General features: G+C 47.3%; 9 protein-coding genes across 9 annotated transcripts; 3 read left to right on the plus strand and 6 right to left on the minus strand.

Moving 5' to 3' along the window:
• Window positions 1-1,377: 1,377 nt before the first annotated feature.
• Window positions 1,378-2,826, plus strand: N7500_006905 (O-methyltransferase family 2; the record flags this gene model as incomplete). Its single annotated transcript, XM_056678049.1, has 3 exons — window positions 1,378-2,312; window positions 2,378-2,539; window positions 2,601-2,826. 3 exons carry the CDS (start codon window positions 1,378-1,380, stop codon window positions 2,824-2,826), a joined length of 1,323 nt encoding a protein of 440 aa, XP_056533049.1.
• A 544-nt stretch (window positions 2,827-3,370) lies between these two features.
• N7500_006906 (Acyl transferase/acyl hydrolase/lysophospholipase) lies at window positions 3,371-8,535 on the minus strand (the record flags this gene model as incomplete). The annotated part of the gene is made up of 5 exons (XM_056678050.1): window positions 3,371-4,708; window positions 4,760-6,909; window positions 6,963-7,083; window positions 7,156-8,292; window positions 8,347-8,535. The coding sequence occupies 5 exons, from the start codon at window positions 8,533-8,535 to the stop codon at window positions 3,371-3,373; spliced, it is 4,935 nt and encodes a 1,644-aa protein (XP_056533050.1).
• Window positions 8,536-9,779: 1,244 nt separating this feature from the next.
• Window positions 9,780-11,725, minus strand: N7500_006907 (NAD(P)/FAD-dependent oxidoreductase; the record flags this gene model as incomplete). Its single annotated transcript, XM_056678051.1, has 6 exons — window positions 9,780-10,135; window positions 10,230-10,796; window positions 10,847-11,275; window positions 11,337-11,376; window positions 11,447-11,543; window positions 11,601-11,725. Coding segments are annotated over 6 exons (1,614 nt in total), but the record flags the coding sequence as incomplete, so codon positions are not given.
• A 630-nt stretch (window positions 11,726-12,355) lies between these two features.
• Window positions 12,356-14,390, minus strand: N7500_006908 (MDR family MFS transporter; the record flags this gene model as incomplete). Its single annotated transcript, XM_056678052.1, has 6 exons — window positions 12,356-12,672; window positions 12,727-13,144; window positions 13,205-13,516; window positions 13,570-13,886; window positions 14,022-14,121; window positions 14,175-14,390. The coding sequence occupies 6 exons, from the start codon at window positions 14,388-14,390 to the stop codon at window positions 12,356-12,358; spliced, it is 1,680 nt and encodes a 559-aa protein (XP_056533052.1).
• A 338-nt stretch (window positions 14,391-14,728) lies between these two features.
• N7500_006909 (uncharacterized protein) lies at window positions 14,729-14,932 on the minus strand (the record flags this gene model as incomplete). Its single annotated transcript, XM_056678053.1, has 1 exon — window positions 14,729-14,932. One exon carries the CDS (start codon window positions 14,930-14,932, stop codon window positions 14,729-14,731), a length of 204 nt encoding a protein of 67 aa, XP_056533053.1.
• A 107-nt stretch (window positions 14,933-15,039) lies between these two features.
• Window positions 15,040-17,333, plus strand: N7500_006910 (uncharacterized protein; the record flags this gene model as incomplete). Its single annotated transcript, XM_056678054.1, has 2 exons — window positions 15,040-15,387; window positions 15,462-17,333. The coding sequence occupies 2 exons, from the start codon at window positions 15,040-15,042 to the stop codon at window positions 17,331-17,333; spliced, it is 2,220 nt and encodes a 739-aa protein (XP_056533054.1).
• Window positions 17,334-18,095: 762 nt separating this feature from the next.
• On the plus strand, window positions 18,096-18,905 carry N7500_006911 (uncharacterized protein; the record flags this gene model as incomplete). Its single annotated transcript, XM_056678055.1, has 1 exon — window positions 18,096-18,905. One exon carries the CDS (start codon window positions 18,096-18,098, stop codon window positions 18,903-18,905), a length of 810 nt encoding a protein of 269 aa, XP_056533055.1.
• A 998-nt stretch (window positions 18,906-19,903) lies between these two features.
• On the minus strand, window positions 19,904-20,189 carry N7500_006912 (P450 monooxygenase; the record flags this gene model as incomplete). The annotated part of the gene is made up of 2 exons (XM_056678056.1): window positions 19,904-20,084; window positions 20,179-20,189. 2 exons carry the CDS (start codon window positions 20,187-20,189, stop codon window positions 19,904-19,906), a joined length of 192 nt encoding a protein of 63 aa, XP_056533056.1.
• A 902-nt stretch (window positions 20,190-21,091) lies between these two features.
• On the minus strand, window positions 21,092-21,925 carry N7500_006913 (alpha/beta fold hydrolase; the record flags this gene model as incomplete). Its single annotated transcript, XM_056678057.1, has 1 exon — window positions 21,092-21,925. One exon carries the CDS (start codon window positions 21,923-21,925, stop codon window positions 21,092-21,094), a length of 834 nt encoding a protein of 277 aa, XP_056533057.1.
• Window positions 21,926-24,365: the final 2,440 nt, after the last annotated feature.

Consider the following 24,365-nt stretch of genomic DNA (forward strand, 5'->3'; position numbering starts at 1 on the left):
TAGACAGGAAAGTGGAGAAAGACGCTGATGGCAAGTCATCACGGTGGCCATGTCGACGTTGAGATCGCCGAAGGTCTCACTGGATTGCTGCACATGCACAGGGTTGAGGATCACCAAGGAGATCAACTGAAGAACGGATAGGATGGCGACAAGCTTGGAGAAGATGACCTTACTGAGCCATATATGGTTCGTGAGATTCGGATATAGTTGATATAGATTTTGATAAATACGGCACTGATATATATATAGCTCTGTATCGGGTAGCAGATAAAAATGTTATACCTCTATGCTTGGATTGTATAGTATATCTGTACAATATGTGCTGCTGAGAATGACTACACAAAACCCGATATCCTTATAGATTTACCAGTTCGTAAGAGTTCTGCTTGCCCACACTACATTCGCGGGTTACTCTCACACGCATGTATGCCACTGAATAACGCAAATTTACTCTCAAATACTGCGTCAAAGAATGACTTGTCATGTCTAAACTTCCGCAAAGCCTATAAAGCCCAAAGCCCAAGGCCCAGCCCAACCAACCCCCAAATAGGCTGGGCTTTGAATAGGAGCATATTAGGGCCCAAATAAGACAAACATAAAAGTTGAACCGCCCTTTCAGGATTATCAAATTACTTCTGTTTTAACGTCTGTTTCTTACCCTAATCCCTAAGGTAATGAATGTTATATTAAATTTAATGTTTTAGAATAACTTCCTAGTATTCTCTCTTTATAACGTGAAAGAATATAAAAAATGCTTTAATTAAAGGATGTTTAAAATTATAGAGGTTCACTAGAAAGTGGTGATATAAATATATCCAGGGTCAAAATATTAATATCTACCATTTCGGTTCTGTTAAAACCCCCACCGATCGGATTTTGTTCAAAATTGATATATACACTTATAGTATTCCCTTTGTTAAACTTCAAATTTTCAACTTGATATAATCAGTGGAACGTCGTAATACAACGATACAGAGTTCGCTTTATCCGCGCCTACCTAATGGGTTTTATGGGGCCCCACGGCCCAACCCACGGTGGGCTGTGGGCCTAGGGTCCGGGCCCATTTATGAGCTTTGCGGAGGTCTAGTCACGTCTTTTGAGATATCTTGTCACAAGTTCCTATGCTTATCATCTTGCATATTTCAGCCATGCGTTGGTGGCATCCTTGTAATCATACATTGATTACGCTCTAGTAAGCATGCATTGCTTATCTGCATTCGCAAATTATCTAGCATTGAGTTTTCTCAAGTTACTGAATTCCGTACAAAGTATGATATGTCACTGTCTCCGTAGAACTCCCTTTAAATCAGGCCCAGAGCTTCTCTGCAGCATAAACTGGACAGCCTTTTGTCTGTCTCCAAGTATTAAAATAATACCATGGCCTCCAATACAAGTCGATCCGCTCATTTGGCAAAGGTTATCACTGAAAGCAGCAATAAGATCGAGGTATATCGTCAGGAACAAGGACTACCGCCCCTAAGTCTGGGACCTGATGCACCCCTTGATGTTAAATACCCACCAGATGTGGAAGAATGCCGAAGAGCTCTTATCGATGCTAGCCTGGAGTTGGGCGACCTAGCGACAGGTCCTGTCGAGCTTCGCCTCGTACCTGGATGGGCAGTCATGACGATGTTTGGTGTGACCCAGTTCATCTGTGACTTCAACATTGCCCATCAAGTGCCTTTGACAGGCGATGTGTCGTATGATGACCTCTCCAAGGCTGTCAACGTCACTGCTCCCGTACTCCGTCAGGTCTTGCGGGCCGGCATGCCCTACCATATGTTCTACGAGCCACGGCCAGGCCACGTGGCGCACACGGCGACGACCAAGGTCATCGCGAGGGAGCCATTGATCAAAGACTGGACCGGCCTGTCTACGGACGTCTTGTATCCCGCTGGTACTGGTTTAACCGAAGCCTTGAGAAAAGAACCCGCGGCCAACGATCCCGCCAAAACCGGCTTCATGTACGCCAAAGGAAACGGCGAGTCCGGTATGTTCATGTACCTTGAGAAGCACCCAGAACAGGCTCGAAGATTTGCAGGCGTTATGGGAGCATTCCATCAGGACGACGGATATGCGCCACGACACCTCATCGACAGTTGGCCGAATGACTTTCAGGCCGGGAAACTCGTTGACTTGGGCGGATCCACGGGCGCTGTGGCATTTGCGCTCGCTGAAGAGTTCCCAGGACTTGAGATCGTCGTTCAGGATTTACATGGGGCACTTGAAACTGCTCAAGTTCGAGAGGGCAAGAATGTGTCGTTCATGCCTCATGACTTCTTCAACGAGCAGCCTATCAAGGACGCCGACGGGTACGTGGAGCCTGATGTATTAGATAGCTGGATATCGCGCTAACTGTTGACCTCATTGATTCTAGATTCATGTTTCGTTGGGTCTTGCACAATTGGCCCGATGTTCATGTCCAACGTATCCTAAGAGCTTTAGTCCCATCCCTCAAACCTAATAGCAAAATCATCATCTTTGACGAAATTATGCCTCCGGCTGGCTCGATGAGCCTGAGCGTCGAGCGATGTCAACGGTAGGTTACAAGTCTCACCTTACGTTTTCTTCTTCTACAATGCTGATGACAAATGGTCCAGAAACATTGATTTCGGCATGTTGACTCTCTTCAACTCCAAGGTATGTACAACCACCAAGATCATCAAATCTTTCTCCATTCTTACATGCGAGTCCTTTTCGCAGATCCGTGATGTCGAGGAATGGAAAGAAGTTATCACCGAGTCCGATCAGCGCTTTAAGGTCGCGGGCGTCAGATACCCTGAGAATTCTCGACTGTCTCTCATTGAAATAGTATGGCAACCATAGAATTCTAGTATAGATCCCATCCCTCGTTGGAGACATCTTTACGGGGAATCCACACTCTATATTCCGATCTAGAACAATATGACCTATACCAAAATGATAGGGGTTGGTGCGTAAACCTCAAGTTTGGGTAGTTACTGCCGTTTGTCTGACTCTGCCTCGCCGCAGATGGATGGAGAAATCCAATACCTGACATGAAATAGCCTGTCATATTGTAAAACAAGTACTCCTATAAACTACAACCTTTTCAGCATATCCCAGAGCCGTTCTTACAATTTAAGTCCCATTATATTGAAGCTAGTGCACTGTTGAAAAATGTGGTTAGAGTTTCGCATATAGGTTAAAGCTTTTCTAACTGCAGTAGATTTATCAACCTTCTCGTAAGAGTGAGTAAATGAATAACTTTGAAGCACGATTTAACAATTGCACTTTCTCATAATCTTGGACACAGTGTATATGATTTGCTCTCGTTATGATCCAAAGAGCACATGGAATCGATACCCCCAAAAAAACTAATATCACAAGCCATGAAAACGAAAAGGTCTGTCTAGGAAACCAACTTTTTCAGATCACCAATCGTTGTCACTTCAAGGTAGAATGCATCACGTATCTCAATGCCAATATTCTCGCGCAGCTTCTGTGAGATAACGAGCGACATGAGCGAGTCGAGACCAATATCCGCAATTTCACACTCGTCAGTCAGTAAGCCTATATCGACCGCAAGCTCTTCAGCCAATATGTTTAGAGCGCGTGATGCAGCATCATCGGTATCAACAGCTTCCTCATAGCCGCTGTCGCTGTCGGTCTTTTCTACCAATTCATTCGGAGGTGGCGCACCTCTGGGCGGTAGAAGATTGTAATTGGAATGAGGCATAGTCTTTGGAAGATCAACAGACTGATTGATCGGTCCAGAAGTTGGGGGAGTTGAAGCGGATGCAGCATGTCCTCCATTCATATTCGCCGCCATCACCATCGCCATTGCTCTTTCCTGTAGGAAACTTGTAGATGGTACTGGAATTGGACCCGACGGCTTTGTCTTGGTAGCGGGAGTAGGAGCAGCCGCGTTTGCTGGGCGAAAGAACCGATTCAGCATTACTCTCGGCCACTGCCTAAACAAAATCGCTTCCACCACGCCCACGATTTGACTGTCCTGTAAAATATAGACGTCACCGACGTAAGAGCCGAGTTTACCGTTATTTTCATTAGCCTCTGGCACCATCCTCACGTATGCAAGATATCGATCGCCAGGGACCAACGGCTTAGCGAAACGCATAGACTTCCATGACGGCGTGATGAAGAAGTTGCTGGTGTTGTCAAAGTGTGTACCCCCATTCAGAATAAAACCAGACAGTGATACGAGACCATCAATAAAATGTGGTGGTACAGCCCAATCCCCTTGGGTGTCTGCGGGGAAAATAACCTCGGCCACGGCTTCATCTTCGTTGAGTATGACCCATTGCATGGTGCGATACGTGTTAGAGTAATCCACCAGCTTACCAAAGAGGGCGTACGCTAGATCGGTGGTGAGTTTGCTGGCCGTACCATCGAGTGACATAAGATTGAGTGCATCAATGCGACTGGTAACAAGTTTGGTAGTTCGAACCCAATTGGACAGCCAGGCCGAAGCGTCTTCGTAAAAGGCTGTAGCATGGCAGTACCATTTGTCATTAGCCGGGTTGAACCACTTAATGCGAACTTCTCCTTTCTCGGCGTTGGCCTCAGCTTGGACAAGAATAGGATGTGGATCGAGAGAGCTTGAATCTGGCACCACTGGATCGTGATACTCAAAATTCGCCACGTTGATGCCCATTCCACTAAATTTCGACGAAAAAGCTTTTTCTTGGACTCTTTGGGCCAGCGTAAATGCCATGTCGGCGTGAAGAAACTATCACATGTCAGGAGGTGTGAGCAAAGGTGGAGCCTGTTTTGAACATACCGAAGAAGCAACACCATAGCCATTCATGGCATGTCCATTTATTATCTCTTTGAGTGATGCATCGGTCATATTGCATTCGCCCAAAACCTGTCCTGTCAATAAGTCGTAATTCTCGGAGTAAAGTCGTTGAATACTTGATGTTCGAAACCCGCGAGCAACAGGAGATGCTGGTTCTGGTAAAGCCAGACCCTTGGTCAAATTCCAATCTCCCCGGTACTGTATCCAATAGTTCTTGTTGTTCCAAGCATACGTCGGTACGGAAACAAGTCGAAGTGCGTGCTCAAAAGGACGATGGTACTCATTCCAGTCGATGTTAAGACCAATCTCGTATAGACTGTTCAGCATCTTTACCAAGGATGTCCAACTTTCGCTATCTCGTCGTAAAGGCGAGCATGTGAGGCGAGTCTCGGCGAGTGTACGACTGATGAAACCGTTGCATACTGGATGAGGGCCCAACTCAACCCAAACGGTAGATTTTGACACAACACCAGCTTCGCACGCCACGTTGAGAGCACCAGCGAAGTCCACCGTCTTTCTGAGGGAAGTTGTCAAGTACGATGAGTCAATGTTAGCCCCTGTCTCTATGACATTTGAGTCTCGTGGAGAGATAATGGGAATTCTGGGGGCGTTGTAAACAACGTCCTGGGTTTGGCGACTGAGGTCATTGACGACATTGTCCATCTGAGCCGTGTGATATGCATGTGGCACATCTACACGCGTTGTTCGAAACCCTGCTTTGGACAGACGAGCTGAACAGGCATCCAGATTCTGAATGGTACCGCCAATAACAGTCTCATTCGGACCGTTGATACAAGCTACTTCGAATGGCAAGCCATCGGCTTCCCGCGCAATATCTGCCACTGATGCGCGAACGGAGACCATGCCATGGGTGTATGATGAGCAGTTGGACTCCAGAATGGCTGCTCGCGTGCCAACTAGGAAAACTGTATCACTGTCTGATAGTACACCAGCAACGGCCAGTGCGGCATATTCACCCAGGCTATGTCCAATGACGGCACATGGCTTAATACCAAATGTTATGCAAAGTCGAGCAAGCGCAATCTCAGCACACACGATCGCGAGATGTACGGTGGAGGCTGGCAGATCTTCACGAACACTCATTCTATCAATGGCAGGTAGGAAGGATGGGAAGTTCTGCCGACGTGCAAGACTGTCAAACTGATCAAGTTGGCCGCGGAAGAAGGGTGAGTCCCGATAGATCTCAGCTGCTATTCCCACATAGAAAGTGCCTTGACCACCAAAAACAAAAGCGACCGGGGGTTGTTTCACCAAGGTCGGAGTCTGAGCAATCGCAGTTTCGACGTGTGGTTGAAGCTGTTTGACAGCCTCGGCTAAGGATTTCACTATAACGGATTTCCGGTATGCGTAGTGACGCCTCCTGGCCGAGAGTGTGTAGGCAACGTCGGCAACGGATAAGTCTTGCGAAACCTCAATATACTCAACAAGGCGCTTGATGTTCAAGCTGAGAGACTGAGCTGTCTTTGCAGAAACAGTAATAGCGTGAAATTCTCGTGCGTCCTTAAATGCCCGTGGCCTCGTGCTGGCCTCTTCGATAATCATGGCCGTGTTACCTCCAGCAGCGCCAAAATTATTGACCATGGCAAGCCTCCTATGCGTACCAGCAGGGCCCCAATTGGCTGCTTTAAATGGAATCACGACGCCCATATTGTCCAAATCTGGTAAAGCAGGATTTAAGCCTGTCTTCACGCCGATGTGAGGCGGAATGATGCCATTCTGGAAGACTAGCATGGTCTTTATGAAAGCCATGATTCCCGCAGCAGCCTCTCCATGACCCATATTGGCTTTGACTGAGCCCACGTGCAGGGGTATGGGCCTGTTGCCACGAAGACGGGAAGGCGCGAAAACACTGGTCACAGATCTCATCTCAGTAGGATCGCCGGCCTGCGTCCCTGTGCCGTGCATTTCCACATAACCTACCTCTAGGGGGTCAATACCCGCTCGTCGCACAATTTGGTTGTACAATAGTGCCTGGGCTGCGTCGTGAGGATGCGTGATTGAAACAGCTTCCGCCGAATGAGAAGTAGCTGCCGAAAGGACTACCGCGATGACGTTGTCGTTGTCGGCTTCCGCATCTTCAAGCCTTTTCAAAACCACGCTTCCGACTCCATCTGATCAGAAATTCCAGTTAGTGAATGCCAAGGGTGAAAGGGCGACGGCATACCTGATCTACAGTATCCGTCGGCTCCCTCATCCCATGTCTTACAACCCCCTGTAGGAGAGAGAAAGTGGCCTTGGCTGAGCCCAGCATAAACATCAGAGTTAGTGAGAATATTCATTCCTCCCTATGGCGACAGAGCCAGGATTTGATCAGCTCTTCGAACCTGATAGAATTTTGTGTGGATCCGTGAACTCACAGTAATGGCCATGTCAACATCTCCACTCCACAGTGACGAACACGCGGCTTGAATAGCTGCCAAACTCGATGAGCACGCCGTGTCAACACTAAAGCTTGGGCCCCAGAAATTGAGAAAGTAGTTGATACGCCCTGGACCAAATGCTCTGCATCCACCTGGAATAAAATAAGTACCTACTTCCTGCCCAGAGTTGACTTCGCGATAGTCATCACTGGCTTGGCCGTAAAATGTGCCTACACGCTGGCGATGGGTGACGCCTCGACCGTCGACATAGCCTGCGTTTTCCAGAGCCTCATATGCCGTCACCAATGCCAGGCGCTGCATTGGGTCCGTTTGTTCAGCCTCTCTGGGTGACATGCCGAAGAACATAGCTTCAAACTGCCCTGGATTATCAACGAAGCAGCCATAAGAAGTCTTTGACGTGTTATGTGCTTTTCCCGTGGGATCAACATGTGTTTGGACGTCAAATCTATCAGGAGGAACATGCCGGTGCATATCTTGGCCCTGCATCAACCGCTCCCATAATTCTTCGGTCGTATCTGCTCCTGGGAAGCGACATGCCATTCCTACGACAGCAATCTTCGACGATTTTGTGTCTTTTGGTGGACAATTTCCAAGAACGAGATCCAATACAGCTGGTGTCATGGCAAGGTCTGACACCGCCGCTTTAGGCAGTTCAATCTGCCAGCGTTCCACCATGTTCTGATTATAGTGTGATGGCAGTATGCTGACCAGTTGAGCTGATTCGGGCATCAGCTGCTTCAGTTGGTTGGTGACAACGTCAATGACCATGTCCCATCGTACCCGCTCGGTCAATATCTCTTCCATGATCTGTTCCAGCAGGGGCCCAGCTTCTGTCTTCCGGAACGGCTCTCCGCTCACGGGAGATATTAACGGGATGTACAACTCCCGTGTGGATTCGATCATTGGGAGAACTTGCCTCACGTGCTCCGCCCCATACACGTTGTCGGTATGCCACATACCCTGTATTTTCCTCATTGCCACATTGGTCGTGTTTTTGAAACCATCGCACTCAGCAAAAAGCGCCTTCAGTGTGCTGGGTGGTCCACCTATGCTGACCGAGCTTCCGGCGTTATCGACGTTGAAAACAGACGCGCGACTGGTTGATGCATACGCCTAATACATATGTCAGCATATAGCCAGCGAGTTCAATTCTGGTTCCTTGCTCACTTTGTTCTCATTGAACTGATTTACTGCATCGCGTGCGTCTTGCTCACCCATCCCGTGCACACAATATACCCAGGCGCCGTTGGCATTTATCTCATCTTGAGAGATCTCCAACGATCGACAAACTTGATCGACAACCAGTCCAAAACGAAACGAGATTCTCGCAATATGCCCAGCGATGCTCGGTATCATTAAGATGCTTGGTGAGAGGCCGATCGCAGCTGCCGAGAGTAAACCTGATCCTCTTCCGATCAGTGAGGTGCTGACCGGTGTGAAATTGTATTCCAGTGGATGAGCCTCATGATATCTTGCCAAAATATGAGCTTTGTTATCCGCATTGAATGGGTGAAACATACGCAACAAAGCTTCCCACCTGAAACACCAAAACCAGAACTCGCTCAATGGCTCCACCAAGTGGTGTCTTCCTTAATTTCAAAACGTGATCTGTCAAATCGAGGACGCTTTCGAACGGTGGAATGAGATCTCGGTGGCGATGACTTAGCCTGCTGCATTCGTCTTTTACTGCTAGTGTCACACACTCCAGCAACGATGCAAGGACAACATGATCTCGTTCTTTACTGAGCAAACTTAGCTTTCTGAAAAGGGTTCTTTGATCTCCCTCTGGGTCTCCCTGAGGAATTTCCCCCGAAAAATACAAGACTTTGGCCGATACCATCAGGACAATATTTGCTTGTTGAAAAGTTGTAATATGTGATCCCGACTTTGGCAGGTAAATAGGACTTCTAATGCAACCATTTGAGTCGCGCTCAGAGCCAGTCTGTTACTCAACATTCTTCTCTTACACGTCAGCATATAATAGATTACAGCATCTAGACTGCTTACTTTGCTTACCTGCACATCTCTAGAGCTTACCTAGGTATTGGGACCAAAATCTCTAACCCCTCTTAGTAGTGGTATTTGCTTCCCAGCCAAATTGCAAAATCATTAGCCAGCTGTAGTGATTGAGAGATGACCACTTGGACCCCCGCCTTGATGGTAGTTCTGATAATGCAGCGTCACTTTGAGTACCGAGAAGTTGCTTCTATTTGAATTACTGTAATACTCATATTGAGAAATCCTGTTTCTGAGCCAAGTTGACTTCTTCTATTTTTGATCTATAATGAAAATCCACACTAGAATATGCCGCTTATGATACAGTTTATACTACGTTAGCCATGGTATATGACCCAAGGATCTCTCAGGTCTGTCATTCATGTACTTGAATAGTTCTTCGTGATGAATTGCGAAGGTTGCTATCTAATTATTTAGCTACAGATAGACTAGCATGCACTGTGGAATAGCAGATATTTGAGGATAGTACAATTTTCTTTTCCATCATAAAAGGCTCCTATTGGTGTATGTAAATCACTAATATAGTCGCCGATAGCTTCTTAGACTCTGCGAGAATAGAAATCTCGGATCTAGATTTCCGTACCCCCAGCGCCGTCGCGACAAAATCCTGCATGGTCACGAGAAAGCCCCAAGCTACCATACTCCAATCGAGCTTTCAAGCCATCTATATTGCTGTTCTCGAAGTCCTGAAGCTCACCCATAGGGAGTATCGAATGCATGGCGCGCATACGCTGAAGGGCTGCTGTTTCCTCTGGCGAAAGCTTTCCGAGGAGCTGATCTTGCTTAGGTGTGCCTTTTGCCTCCACAATGTTGGTCAACTTTTTTTGCAGTTCCGTGTCGTGTAGATCGTTCAGCGCATTGAGACAGAGGTTGATAGTCTCGGTGATCGACTCGCCTTTAACTTTTGGTGCAGTCTCCTTATCTGCGGCCCCCTGAATGACTGTCCAAATTTGCAAGTGTTAGAGTCACGGTATGAAGCTCATATGGATCAAGCAGAGCGAAGAAATTCAATGGAGTGTACGAGGGTATCTCACCTGGCCTGAGGACTGCGAACGCTCGATCAAATCCTTCCTCGTCGAGGTCGGACAGGATGGGCTCTTCTTGCATCCGGATTTGCTTGAGAGCAGCCATTACCACTACAAGGAACAACGTGTAGCCTTCGTCAACCTTTTTAGCAAACCATCTGGAGGCATCGAATTCGTTGCAATCGCCTCTGATGCATGCATTGATAGACGTAGCCGCTGCGAGGGCACTCGAGAGGGCGAGATGATGACCAGACGAGAAGAAGGGATCAATAAAACATCCTGCATCGCCAACAATACGGAAGTTTGGACCAGCATACGCGCTGGCACTGTAGGAATAATCTGTCGCTTGCCTGATCCCAGAAGCTAGTTCAGCCGGCTCCAAATACGAAGAAATGGTGGGACAGAGTGCAACTAAGCTCGCCAGGGCCTGAGCGTCCGTTGTGCCTTCTGGCAACGCCTTCTTCTTGGCAAGAAAAATGTCTTTTCGAACAACAGCCCCGATTGATACTGTGCCGTTGTGTAAAGGCAACATCCACACCCAGCCTGACCCATCTACGTACGGCCATATACAATTACCTGGTCAGTGACAAGTAACAAAAATTTGCATATACACTTGACTGACTCACCTCTCATGCCTTCGGATATAGGCTGGTTTTCACGATCTGTCCCTGGACTTGGCGGAATATTACCCTTGAAGTAACCCCACATAGCAATATTTCTGAAGCTTTCGTTGAACTTGCGATTCTTGAGGTACTTGGTTGATAGAATACCAACACGACCAGTTGCATCCACCAAATAATCGAACGAGATGGTACCAGAGCTACCATCTTTCATCTTCCATTCAGCCGAAATAGGTCGTCCGGGGTTGGCTAATTTATGCTGGCTGGTGAACATATCGCTCTCATAAGCCTCGAAGTTCACTGACTTCAACGAGACATTCTCGAATGTCTTTGCGCCACTCTTTGCGGCATGGCGAAAAAGGATCTCATCCGATTCGGATCTCACCACGTTCCAGGAATACCCATTAGGACCGTTGGCCCTGATGAAGTCGGTATCTGTGATGGTATTAATTCAGGTCGTAACTCCACACATTAGGGTGACACGGCTTTTACTAACATCCTGCACTCTTTGCGTTCAGCTTAAAAAATGCACCGAGCTGAATCCACAGTTAGCCTATACGGGCTTGCACAGCAGAGATAAAGTCTCCCGCTTGATGGTTATCTCACCTTCTTCTGGAATCCATGCTGCTCGAAAGTATTTTCAAGGTCAATGAAACGAAGAAGATACCGCATTGAAGGGAGGAGACTCTCTCCGATGTGGTATCTGCACGAATTAGTGGATCAGCAGGCAATGTGTGGGGCCTAGCACATGGATTCATACCGGGGGTGACTATCTGCTTCGAGCAAGACAACATCAACACCCTCACGTGCGAGAGCGGCGGCGGTATAAGAACCACCGGGACCACCACCTGCCACGAGAACGGTGCAAGACTGAGGAATTGCCATTTTCGATACAAAATGCTATGAATACTGAATATTCTATTTAATTGTAGTTGGGTGTTGTGGAACCTATAAAACAAGCCACAAAAGCCCTCTGTAGATATACATTTATTGCATTCCAAGTTAGTGCCCTGGTGATTGGATTATCACAGTCAGCGTCATGCTTACAGCGGATTATCTGTGCTTACCGAAGATTGTCGCTCCAAGCACCACAAGTAGCAAATAGAGCAGGCACCTGTAAGCATAAGCCCGGCTCATGACGCCCAGTTGGGAACTGTAATTCCATCGCTTGACGATACTACAAACATAGTCAATATAACTACAGCTACTCAAAGCTTGTCTTAGCACACGTCGATCTTCGCGTTCTGACACGATGACCAATACCAGCGAAGTTGGTCAGAATTTGAATTTATTGACCCGTACAAACTTTGTAAGTTTTGCGGTATTAAAGGCTCTACTAACACATGATGAATGCCCAGCCGGCCAAAACTCTGCGCACCGAGCGCCAGGTAACTCTAGGTCTATAGACCCGACAGCGCCTCAGTCGGGGAATGGCACATCCTTCCTCCCTAAGATGGTTATTCATCATTCGGATATCTATGACTCTTCGTCAACATGCCAAAGATTTGCGGCCGATCATGCCGCGCCGCCAGCCGTCTTCTTCAGCTCATTACCGTTGATCTTCTTCCAGCTGCCAAACAATCCAGTGATGGTGGCAACACCATAGGCGGCGATTGTAATCGCAAAGACAGCTTTCAGACCGACCATGTAGGCATTGATGATGACCGAAACTTGCGACGCCGTAAAAACTTCGCGGACTTGCGTTGCACCGGTCCCAATAACTACCGCCGGGTCGAGCTCGGGGAGCCTTTTGGTAACCGTCCCAAGCAGTTGATTGTTAAAGACGCATTGCGCTGCTGAAAGAAAGAAGGCTCCGCCAACGGTTGTGAAGACTAGAATGGTGTTAGCACGGAGAATTTGTAGGCCAAAATGCATTGAGGACTCACAATTGACGATGGCTGTAGCCTGTGACATGTCCTCTGGTGAAGCATGGACTTGCGCATTTGACATGGCAATTTGGAATGTCCAACCAACGCTTAAGCCAACAAGAATCTGATATCCAATCCACTTGCCAGTAGATGTTCCAATATCAAAAGTATAGAATAGACCACAGCCGACGGTTCCCAAAACGCCACCAATAACCCAGAACAGCGGTACGATGCCAATTTTGGATAGCGCAAATCCTTGTACAATGGCAGCGAGTGTGAGTGGGATTATGAGTGCAAGCATTTTGACACCAGATCCGATTGGACTGTTGTTGTAAACGCTCTGGAAGTAAATCGGAAGAAAGTAAAGAATGATGAAGTAAGCGCCACCAAAGAAGAACATAAAAATGGAGCCCACGGATATGTAGCGTTTCATGAACTGGAGAAACTTTTGTATTAGCATATATAATAGCAGGAAAGGACTTGCATCATGGCTTACCAGTCGAGGAACAATCATCGCACGTTCCTTCTGGTACGTTTCCCAAGCCACAAAGACTAGAACCATCACGAAAAAGCCGACCAGCAGTCCTATGACTTCGCTGCTCTTCCACGAATGTGTTTGGCCCCCGTACTGCAGAGCCAGCAGAAATGAAACGATCAGTCCCATCATAAGGGCCCCGCCAACTAGGTCCATCTGCAAGAACTTCTCTTTGGGTGTAGCCTCAGCCGGGGTTGCACTACTTGGAGTCTTGAAGAGCAAGAAGATCGTCCCGGCAGCAAGTCCTCCAATAGGCAGGTTAATGTAGAAGCACTATACAGTGGTCAGTGATAGGCTCAACCAATACTCAATGTTCCTCGTCTTACCCAGCGCCATGACACTTTGGCAGTAAAGGCGCCGCCAATGAGGGGTCCCAGAACTGCGGCGATGCCATAGGTTGCTCCAGTAAATCCTAAAAGCTGTGGACGTTTTTCAGGAGGCGCAGCAAATCCGATAATTGTGAAAATTCCCACTCCCACTCCGGCTCCGCCAAAACCGGCGAGCGCCCTGCCAACTATGAGAGTTGTAGGGTCTTTCGCCACGGCGCAGATGAGACTGCCCACCTCAAAAATGAATACTGCAACGAGAAACCAAAGCTTAATCGGAAAGTACTTGTAAAATTTGCCCCAGGTTGATTGGAAGCCTGTAATAGTTAGTCATTTCGTACCGGAGTGAATTTAGGACAGAAGATCCCAAAAATTGTAAACGTTTCGCAAAGAGCCACTCTGCGTGGAAAGTTAACATGCCATCCATAGAAAAATGTGTTCATATAACTAACCACTACCATATGTCATCAAGTATGCTGCCCCATACCAAGAGACTTTGTTCAGGTCATGGAACTCGTCCGTGATTTTGGGAATCGCCGTGCCGAGGATAGTCTATCGATCGTCTTGATCAGTTTGTGCGGTGTTTTGCGAAACGGGTGACTGACATTGTCAAGTGCGACCAAAAACATGCCCAGCATGAGTGAAAGCATAACAGCAGCTAGACGTGCACCATGCGGATATTCATCAGTCGGATGAGCTTTCGCATCGTGGTTGGGGATATCCAGGTTGCTTCGTTCTGAGCTTGAAACTAGGGTAATAGAACGCCGCGACGGATCTTCGACCGTCGCTTGTTTATCTGTGTCGATGGTTTGCTTCTCCATTATTGACCAAGTTCGCAGATTGGTATTATGACAGGATTAACATATTGCCCCTTCGCACATTAGGAAGGTAGCTTGTTTATGTATGTCGACTTCGGACGAATTCAAGCCGCAACAAACAAATCCAGGCAGACGTGTCACATCTCCGAGCTAGATCAGAGAGTTAGACAAGGGATGCCACTACTTCGGCCGAATCAAGCTCGACCTCAGTTCAATTTCTGCTTTAACGCTAAGGAGGCCTTCTGAGCGGCAGTATTATATATTGTACTAGCCCCAAGGGTATAATTTTCAGATGCTCCAATAGGAACTGTAGATTATGAGATATAAACAAGAAATTAAGACTATTGCGAGTTAGCCGTTGCCCGCATAGCTCGGCTGAATCGTCCGAAGGGCCAAGATTCCCAAGTCTCGGACGAATCCTGATTAGTCAGCGCAAACATGCCCCGGGGCCCCTGGCCTGTCGGGAGATCCCGAGATCGCACGACCGAGAAAATGAGATCTAAAGCCTGGTCATCTGTAACCACAACAATAGGTGTCTCGGACATAGCACTAATCGTTCCGGCCCGAACTGCTTCATAGGGATCTACAATCTTGCGCACTCGGTCAAAGGCTATTTTTTCTTGCCGCGGTCGTTGCGACAGTCCACCGGATGATGAGTGCTCTCTCGGACGAACGCGTAGCGAAGCGCAGAAAGGTTCGCAAAGGTACACACAGTTGCTGGGAATGTAGGCGGAGAAAAGTCAAGTGTACCTTCTCGTCTCTGCATGATTCAATATGCATAACATGTCAACGTCGAGGCACGAAATGCATCAACCAAGTAATCTTGGAGCAACCGGAAATGGCTGAGAGCGTTACAGGAGATGCTGAGCAAGACGCTTCTGTTAGTACACCGCTAGTGGGCGAGAGTGGTGTTCGCTCTCATCCAGGTGCTATTGCTGGCAGTTTACCGCCGTCTTCCTTTGCAATACATACGAGACCGGCATCGCCAGTGCATGGCAAAGTTAGTCAGCATCTTCACATACCTACTTAGGTACCTAGGTCGGTACATGGCTATTTACTAATGTCATGATAAAGCAAAAAGATGCATTCACTCGCCTACAGACTGAGGAATTACCAAACCAATTCACGACACTTCGATCTCCACCAACGACAATCTCAAGCCATGGCTCTATTCCGGAGGCTTCCGCATATCAGACTATCACTCAAGCTCTAAGAAGCTCTCTCCCTCCTCAGAAAGACATTGAAATCCTGCTCGAAAACCTCAGCAGCATGTCCATCTTTTGCTACCAGTCCAGCTTCAAGCTATGCAGCTCGTGGCCGAGCGAAATGGCCAAAGGGCAAATGCCAGTAGCCAATCTCCTATATTCGGAAAGCCACCCAGTCTTGTTGGCAAGGCAGATGCTGCTTTTCGCAGTAGGATTGCAACACCTATCTCCCACAAAAGCGATACCCGGGCTCACTAAGCATCATCGCGCCATCATGGAGCAGCTAGCAGACTCAGCCATCAAGCTGGTGAATACGAATGACGTCTTGCTGGGTACCTTGGAAGGTCTCGAAAACCTCATTCTTGAGGGCTTTTATCATATAGATGGTGGCAACATCCGAAGATCCTGGATCACGATGCGCCGTGCTGTCATGACAGCACAGCTATTGAGCTTGCATCGACCAGGTCACTATCGCTTCAAAGTCGTCAACCAACAAAGCGATCTGGATCCTGCGGTCATGTGGGCCTGCGTTGTTTCCACAGAGCAATTTTTATGCTTGCTACTGGGTCTTCCCACAAGCACCAGCGGTGCGAGTTTTACAATCCCCAGAGCAACTAGCGCTTGTGTCGAGAGCGGAAACTTGCCCGTACTTATCCCGGATGTGGTACAGAAAATTATCGAACGAAATCAGATGCAAGCACCCCAGCAGGCACTTGACATGACTCAGGAGATCGATCAAGAGCTCTTGAAGGTCACTGAGCAATGGCCACCTGCATTCTGGCGGCCATTACAATTCGCGGGTCTTGAAGTAAACTCGGTGGATGCCTTCTGTGAAACTCGACGAGCTTGGGACCATATATTTTATTATTCTTTAGTCAACCAGCTCCATCTGCCATACATGCTAAATCCAAGGCATATCTCACAGAGGGTATACTCGAGAATCGCCTGCGCAAGCGCCAGCCGTGAAATTTTGATCCGACAGATTGCCATCCGTACGTTTAACCCTATCACAGCAGGCTGTCGGATGAGCGATTTTGTCGCTCTGATTGCGGGCATGACACTGATGCTCGCCCATATCTTGAGCCACTGTAACCAAGGTACAGAAAAACTACTCATACACCACCGGGTTGGAGACCGAGCGGCGGTGAAGCGGGCTCTTGAATGCATGGAATCCATGTTGGAGCTCCATGAGGATGCCCTCACATCTAAATGTGCTACCCTACTGAACAATTTACTGGATATTGAGGCAGGGTCTACAGAGAGCCATCCAAATGACGGCCAAAATGACGGCCAGAACGTGTTGATAGTGAAGGTGCCCTACGTTGGTGTCATCAGAATTGCGCGGGACGGTATTTCTATCACACCCTGCGACATGGAGCAGGAGCAAGGCCCAAATGATGGTGTTATAATTGGGGGCTTTGGATCTATCCATGTCGGAACACCAAGCGATTCCGATCGTCATATTGATGTGGTCACATCCGATGCTGCAGCCCCACCAGCAACCACGCAGGCCGTGAGGCCCTCATCAGCGCGGAAGCACGGGGGATTGGCTGCCCAGGTCACCTCTGGAGATGCTTCCGCCCTGTCAGAAGAGACATTTCCCGATGCTTCTGGCGGCATGGAAGATTGGCTTTTCCAAGGCCTCGACACTGCGTTCTTTGATGTGCTGATGAGCGGAGCTGGGGAGCAACCGCTGAATGGCACTGAAACTGAAGGATGGAACTTTACAATGTCCCCATGAATAATTATAATGCAAGATGTGTAAACCTCAAGGATTACCGTGTTGTTTGCTCCTTATGAGCTTTTGAGTTTTGATGCCGGGGATCTAGATATATATAGCGCGTAACCGTTGTCATGCCACGCCATCTGGAATTTGTAAAGTATTATTCTATATAATAATGAGCTTCCTAGCGATGGAAGATAAAAGGAGAAATACGTAGATGGGGGGATGTCAAATTGCGCAAAGTCGAAAACACGTAGAACAACTAGGAGAAAGAGGGCAAGGCGTTCTGGAACACTCAAAAAGATGATGGAAAAGAGGATTGGAATCGGCTGGAGAGGTGACCATATTGATTTCGTGTGGGCTTACACCGAATGCCCCTTCGCGGCCATCAATTACCACCTAGTTCGGATCGTAAGTTGAGCCAAAAGTTCCAATTTCTTAGACGATGGCCCAGCTGTATCGCATCCCATTTTTACCCCTTACCTGTAAATGGTGCTGAAGTGCTTTTCCACTGAGCTTGAACCGCTCTGAATGTAGCTTGGCTCAATTCCCTTGTATGTACCAAATATTATGTCACAATTTAGCATGATAATGCTCACCTACTGTTCTTCAGCCACACCTACTAGGAAAAAGAACAAGAGCTGCATTGCTGAACAAAGTGGGCCACGTGATTCCACGCTTACCCCCCTTCCCACGTTGCCACATTGCACATTTACTTCTACGTAGACCTCTGCATTTGAGATTACATTCAGGAAAGAATACCCCAGTCAATTTCTCACCATGGACACAGAACTAGTCTTCTACGACATTGCCATGCGGCCCCCAGTTGAGAAGAACAATACCGCCGTAAACCCTTGGAAATCCCGTCTAGCCCTGAACTTCAAATCAGTCCCCTACTCAACCCAGTGGGTCCCACTCCCCGACGTATCCAAGGTTCGGACAAGTCTCAATATCCCTGCGTGCCGCAAGTTCGCCGACGGCACAGACTTCCACACTCTCCCTGTCCTAGTGGACCCCACAACATCTCAAAAACTCGGAGATTCCTTCGACATAGCAGTCTACTTGCAAAAGCAATACCCAGCCGGAAACGATCTCTTCCCGCCTCAGTCCCTGGATTACGTCTTCAGCCCAGATAGTGAAATCTTAATTCCGTTGTCTGAATGCGACGAGGGTCAATACCCCCAATATGCGCGCTTCAATATGAATATCGATGCTGCGTTCACCACGCACGTCGCACTTATGGTCCAAGGGTTGCCGCTTGATCCTGCAACTGCCGACGTAACGAAGGCCGAGTTTGTTCGGCGGGCCGGGGTGAACCGTTGGGAGGATTTCGTAGTCACGGGCGAACATCGCGAGAAGCTGATTGCATCCTTCCGAGATATGCTGGGAGGGCTGGCCAAGATGTTTGGTAGTGAGGGGCCATTTTTGTTGGGGGATCGGGCTAATTATGCGGACTTTATTATTGGGGCCTGGTTGAGGATGGCGAGCAAGACTTTACCTGGCGAGGAGTGGGATTTGGTCAGAGGGTGGCATGGGGGCGTTTTCGGAAGGCTGCATGATGCATTGGAGATCTATGCGGTTGCTCGTTAAGGGGCTCATTGACTTTGGTCTTGAGGTCCATGGCTGCTGGACCCTACACTACTTCTGATTTGTACATACTTTCCAAAGATACATAGCTAGATAGACTACGTACTGTTGGTGGCCTCGCACTCGACGTATATGTGTTCTCAGTTTCTTGACCAGGTGAGTTGGGAAATACTCCAGATATAGTACCTCGCTCTTAGCAGTCCAAGCGCTTATCGAGGAAGTCTCTTTCATGTTATATTATTCATTTCACTACTTCAAACTATACTCATAGTTTCATTACTTCCTATGTCCACTGTTTAAAATAGCGATGTAGATATCAATTATAATCAATTACATTTTTAATACCACGTTGAATTTGCCGTACCTCTCTGTCGGTGCCGCTCCATTTGATTAGAGGTCCCCTAGATTTTGCTTCTTCTGAAATGCCGCTCCAGATTCAGATATACTCTGCCTGATCAGCCAAAATTGTAATGGCACAGCTCGGCAATTGGAAATTCAGAGAACTTTCAAGATTGCTATTATTGAAAACATGCAGAAACATCCGCTTCGCTACATACTACTCCTGTAAATACCAAATCCGAAGCATCTACTACTCAATCAACCTGACTCTAGTCGGCGACCCCAGCGACGGCTTAGCCGTGACATCCAAGACCTGACACATGAACATCCTCTCCTCATACACAATCTCACGATCAAACGTCCTCACAATTGTCACCAACGCAATCTTCACCTGCATTCAAGTCAAAGCCTGACCCAGGCACATCCGCGGTTCCTTCTCAAACAATCTCCACGCGTCGCGTAGAACAAAATATGGATTTGCGGGATCAGTAACGAGGTGCCGTTCGGGATGGAACCTTTCTGCGTCCCTCGAAGAGATCCTCCGGGCGCATGGTGGTACAGTTCTTGGCGAGGACCACCGATGGGTATATAGACTATTCTTTGCCGTCCACGAGGGGGTTTTGGTTTGGTTGGTCGCGGTGGAGGCTAAAGCCCATTGGGGGCTAGAGGCGGAGAGCTTCTTCAATGACGGCGAGGGTGCAGGGGAGGTTGCTTATGATATTGGCGTCGTTGCGGAGGACATTTGCTGCGGCGGAGGGGTCAGTGCCGAAGAGAGTGTTGTGTTCTTCTCGGATGCTGTGGAGGACTTGGGGGTGTTTGCTCAGGGCAGCGTATGTGTACCCACTATTGTTAATGGTGGAGTAAAGGCTGCGAAGGTCTTATGCATGGAGTGCTGGCTGATGTGTCATTACTAGCGAAGATGAGCGTTTTGACAGACGCGATGGGCATATCGATGGGCATATCCCGTGTATAATTATCTCAACTAGTATAGTATCATCCGAAATTGGGACGCTTGTACCCACCGTCTTGCCGTCCAGCGATGACTGCCAACCCTTCATCTTGGTCTTAGACTTCGGGCAGGATGAAAAGTACACCTGGAGCTTCGTTGGAACTCTTTTCCCATTAGACTACCACGCAGACGATATCCACGGTGGTAATCACAGTGTACTCAAGAGCAGTGACTTCTCTCAGGGCGATAACTACACAGAGAGCTTGACAGCTTCAGTGCAACTGGTCCGATGGGATTTATTAGAAGAGTTGTATAACTAAGTGCTGGGGGTTGCAAATGCTTACACACATATACAGACTCACCTCCCATGCCATGGACGGAGAATAAAATCATAGCGGCCAGGTTGTTGAGAAATGTTTATGTCGGATATCATAGGCATCTATATGCCTTATGCCTGATATAGATCAACCATATCAAACATGCAGACATGGAACCGTGGTTGGCAGTATAGACAGGGCCTCAGTATCCTATTCATACTTGCTTTCTCTTCCTCCTTAGTCTTGCTTTAAGATAGAGAAATATCATCATCATTATCTCTGTCATCAGCTTGACTACGCGAGGAGTTATACCTGAGGTGAAATCTTTGTGAGAAAAATGCCAAAAGAAGTACTCCGTAATATCTACACGTAACCGTTCTTTCCACTACCAGTTTTTTTCTAGATAATATGAGTTTGAATTACATGGATAGCTGATAAGGGCAAGGGACCATTGGCCGCATTTACCTAACTACGAGAGAGACAGAGAGAGAGAGAGAGAGAGAGAGAGAGCGGCGAGCAAACATATTCAATGTGGGGAGCTAGGTCCCATTAGTCTGAAGCACAAACGGTCTCAACAATAGCGCTCATATGTCCGTGCGACCACGCCATTCATGAGCCCGGAGTATCCAATCACGAACAAGAGCTTCAAAAACGCTAGTCTCATCAATAGGAAGACCATGCGTACCACGATCTAAAACAACGTAAGTTGATCGTGGATAGAGCTCCAGCAAGCGAAGGCTGTCTCGGTAGCCCACGCTGTCGTCTTGCCGACCGCATACAATAAGTGTAGGTGCAAAGAACTTAGCAGTTTCATCATCCAGCGAAAAGGATAACTGATATCGATCTGGATCCGCTCGTATCGGATCTAACACCTTATTGTCTGCGACTTCCATCGCTGGAAGGTAGACCTTGTTGTATTTTGCCTTCAAAGTTTTGACGTAGGCAGGTGTTTGAACGAGAACGTCTCCAAGCAGTGTCCTATCTTCAGCTGATATTTCTGACATGAGTTGCTCATTTGCGACCAAAGGCTTGAAAGCATCAAGATCGCGCTTGCTGTCCTTTGGCTCAATGAGCGGGACGCGTAACAATAAGCCATCGACTTGTTCAATGTATTTTTGAGCAATTGCACGTGCAAGGTAGCCACCACATGATGAGCCCACAAGTAAGAACCTTGACTTCCCAAGTCGGGAGTCAATGAATTGCACCAGACGATGGAATATATCGTCCAGATCCTTGACATCATTTGCAGGTGTTGTGCCCATGCCTGGGAGGTCCACGTAAATCCGGCGAAGTCCTGGTGTTTTATTGAAAATTGGCTCAAAGTCTAGCTGCTCAACTCTTCCCTCCATCTCCCATCCATGGATGATTAAAACGGGAAGACCTTCGCCGACTTCATGTGCAGATAGAATAGATTCCATTTTTGTTGCCGGAAAGTGATTTTGTGAATAGACGAGCAGGAACCAGAGGAACTCAGTAGAAATTGTTCAATCACAATCACGCCATATCCTGGTGCTGACAAAGTGCTATTCCTAGCTTGATGTGTAGAAACAGATGGATGGAGAAGAGAATTTGTCAGATTATTGCCAAAGGTCGCCTAATTTGCTGAGTTTGCATGAAAAGGGAAAATACACTAACCCCGATTTGAATCTAGTGCACCATGTTGTTAGGTTAGTTCATATTTCCCGACATAGAGTACGGAACGTACACATATATCACACTTCATACGGAGTACATACATAATCTTTTGTACTTTAGGTATAGGGGGTCATGTTTGCACCGCTTGCCTAGTGCGCCGCAAAGCCCACAAACAAGCCCGACCCCAGGCCCGATCCCAGGCCCAAAGCCTATTGGTGGATGCCTCTATCGCTCCTCTTATAGCCCTTCTAGGGGATTCAACCAGCATCTTGTAATCCCTGTATTCTGACCTTCGACTTAGTATGTAGTCTCTCAATTTCCAGAGTTTGCAATCGTAACAGCTATATAAGCATGTCTTGGATTTGAATTAAATATGACCGAGAAATGTCGGAATTGGAACTGCAGAAAGATGAGTAATAGCGTGGATATATATTTTCGATGTATTCATGAGTGCTACTATTCAGTGAATCTCTTTAACTTAGTAAGTTTCCAAGTAGCGCGTTATCTCGTGTTTCAAGCGCGATTTGTAAAATCAAGTATCGATTGACTATATATTTCATAGAATATCAGAATTTAACCCTTAGATAAAGGCGAGCAACGGGGTCTATACATACAGCAATTAAAAAGTCATGTTGTTTTCCTGGCAAATTTGTTTCGTTTGGGATTTTTGGACCCGAAGATAGGGCCAGAACCCAACCTTTTAGTGGCTGGGCTTTCGGCTTTGGGGGGTTGCGAAGCGCTACGCTTGCTGAAGTTGAGTACCGCCTTTCATGTGGTGCGATGAGAGGTTCTGCCACATATTCTACCACTTCATCAATTCTAGTTTGCATTTAGAAAGAATTAGATTCTAGTCAAACAAATTGTGTATTACGCCTATGTCCTGCCTTGATCTACTCGAAAAAGCTCTGACGAGTAATTTGAAATGGAACTATTGGTTGACGAAGCTGAAACTGAGTTAGTTGATGGAATTGAGGATTTGAGGAGCTGGCCATAAGGAAATCCTACGGAGTGAGGTCTGACACGAGTGGCTCACATTTATTATTGGTTGACATGCAGTGTAGGTAACTGCTATCTTCTACAATTGCACGGAGGAGATTTGGGGATCTCAGGAATTCGACGGAACAAGTCGGTGTGTACAAGCTGAAAGGCGGTGAGGTGGTGATGCAAGCAATCCAAGGCGCGAGTATCAATGTTTGTTGTACAAAAAGAACCGACATTCAAGCGAGCATGTATGCTTTGAGAAGGTCTTAACAGCTTTGCCCAGGCATTATTGAAAAAAAAAAAGTTGTATCAAGGTTTCACCTTTGCTAGATTAGCATAGGTGAGAATATCCCTTTTGGTTGAGCTATATGTGTATGTATTTTTATTGTACTTATCATAAGGGGAAATTATCCACTTGATCCAGTTCAAATGACACCTAATGCACGAGGCCGGATATTAGGGTCGGAGCTGAAGTTAGTTACGACGTTAGTTACGACTTCACCGTCCTGGACGGCAGCCTGCAGAGCGGTACGCGCGGCTTCCTGAGTGTTGCCTGTAATCGCGGGATGGAAGCGCAAGATGGATCAGTTATCATGTAGGACGCGAAAGATCTTGCAACTCTATTTCTGTATGTACGTACCTCGCTGAGATAGAATAAATCTTCTAGTCCCCACCAGAGAGCGCCGCAACTTGAATGACAGTATTTATAGCAGATAAGGCATATGTATCTGTGCCTGCTTCGCTGCTGTGATCTTCTGGGTGGGTGCCATATACACCATCTAGTCTTCAATGATGATAGTATAAGTGGTTGTACCTCCAATCCTTGTTGCGTAGGTCCCTTTGACCACGAAAGCAATAGGCCGATTTCTCATTAAATAAATTAAACCTGACCCTATATTCAGAAGTCGGTCATTGTATAGCCTTCTCTTGTAATCCTTAGATGCGCGTAAAATCGATCGTCAAGATGACTGCTTTCCTTGAATACTCCAGCATGCCTCGGACAATAGTAGGTATAGTACCTGATATACCAGGCAGTAATATGAAATGGTGTGCCGCGGTAAGACATGTTGTTATTAATGATGGAACCGCTGGTTTAAAATAGCCGGTGACCCGAAGAAGGCAGAGAATTTCGGAAACCCGAGCCCGCTCATAGGTCAGTTACTAATGAGATTGAAATCTCAGATATCCTCTTCATAGGGTCCACTGTGGCATATAAGACATTTTCTTACAATACATGACGAC

The sequence above is a fragment of the Penicillium coprophilum genome (genome assembly GCF_028826855.1).
Source record: "Penicillium coprophilum strain IBT 35676 chromosome Unknown utg000004l_segment0_segment0, whole genome shotgun sequence".
NCBI classification, from domain to species: domain Eukaryota; kingdom Fungi; phylum Ascomycota; class Eurotiomycetes; order Eurotiales; family Aspergillaceae; genus Penicillium; species Penicillium coprophilum.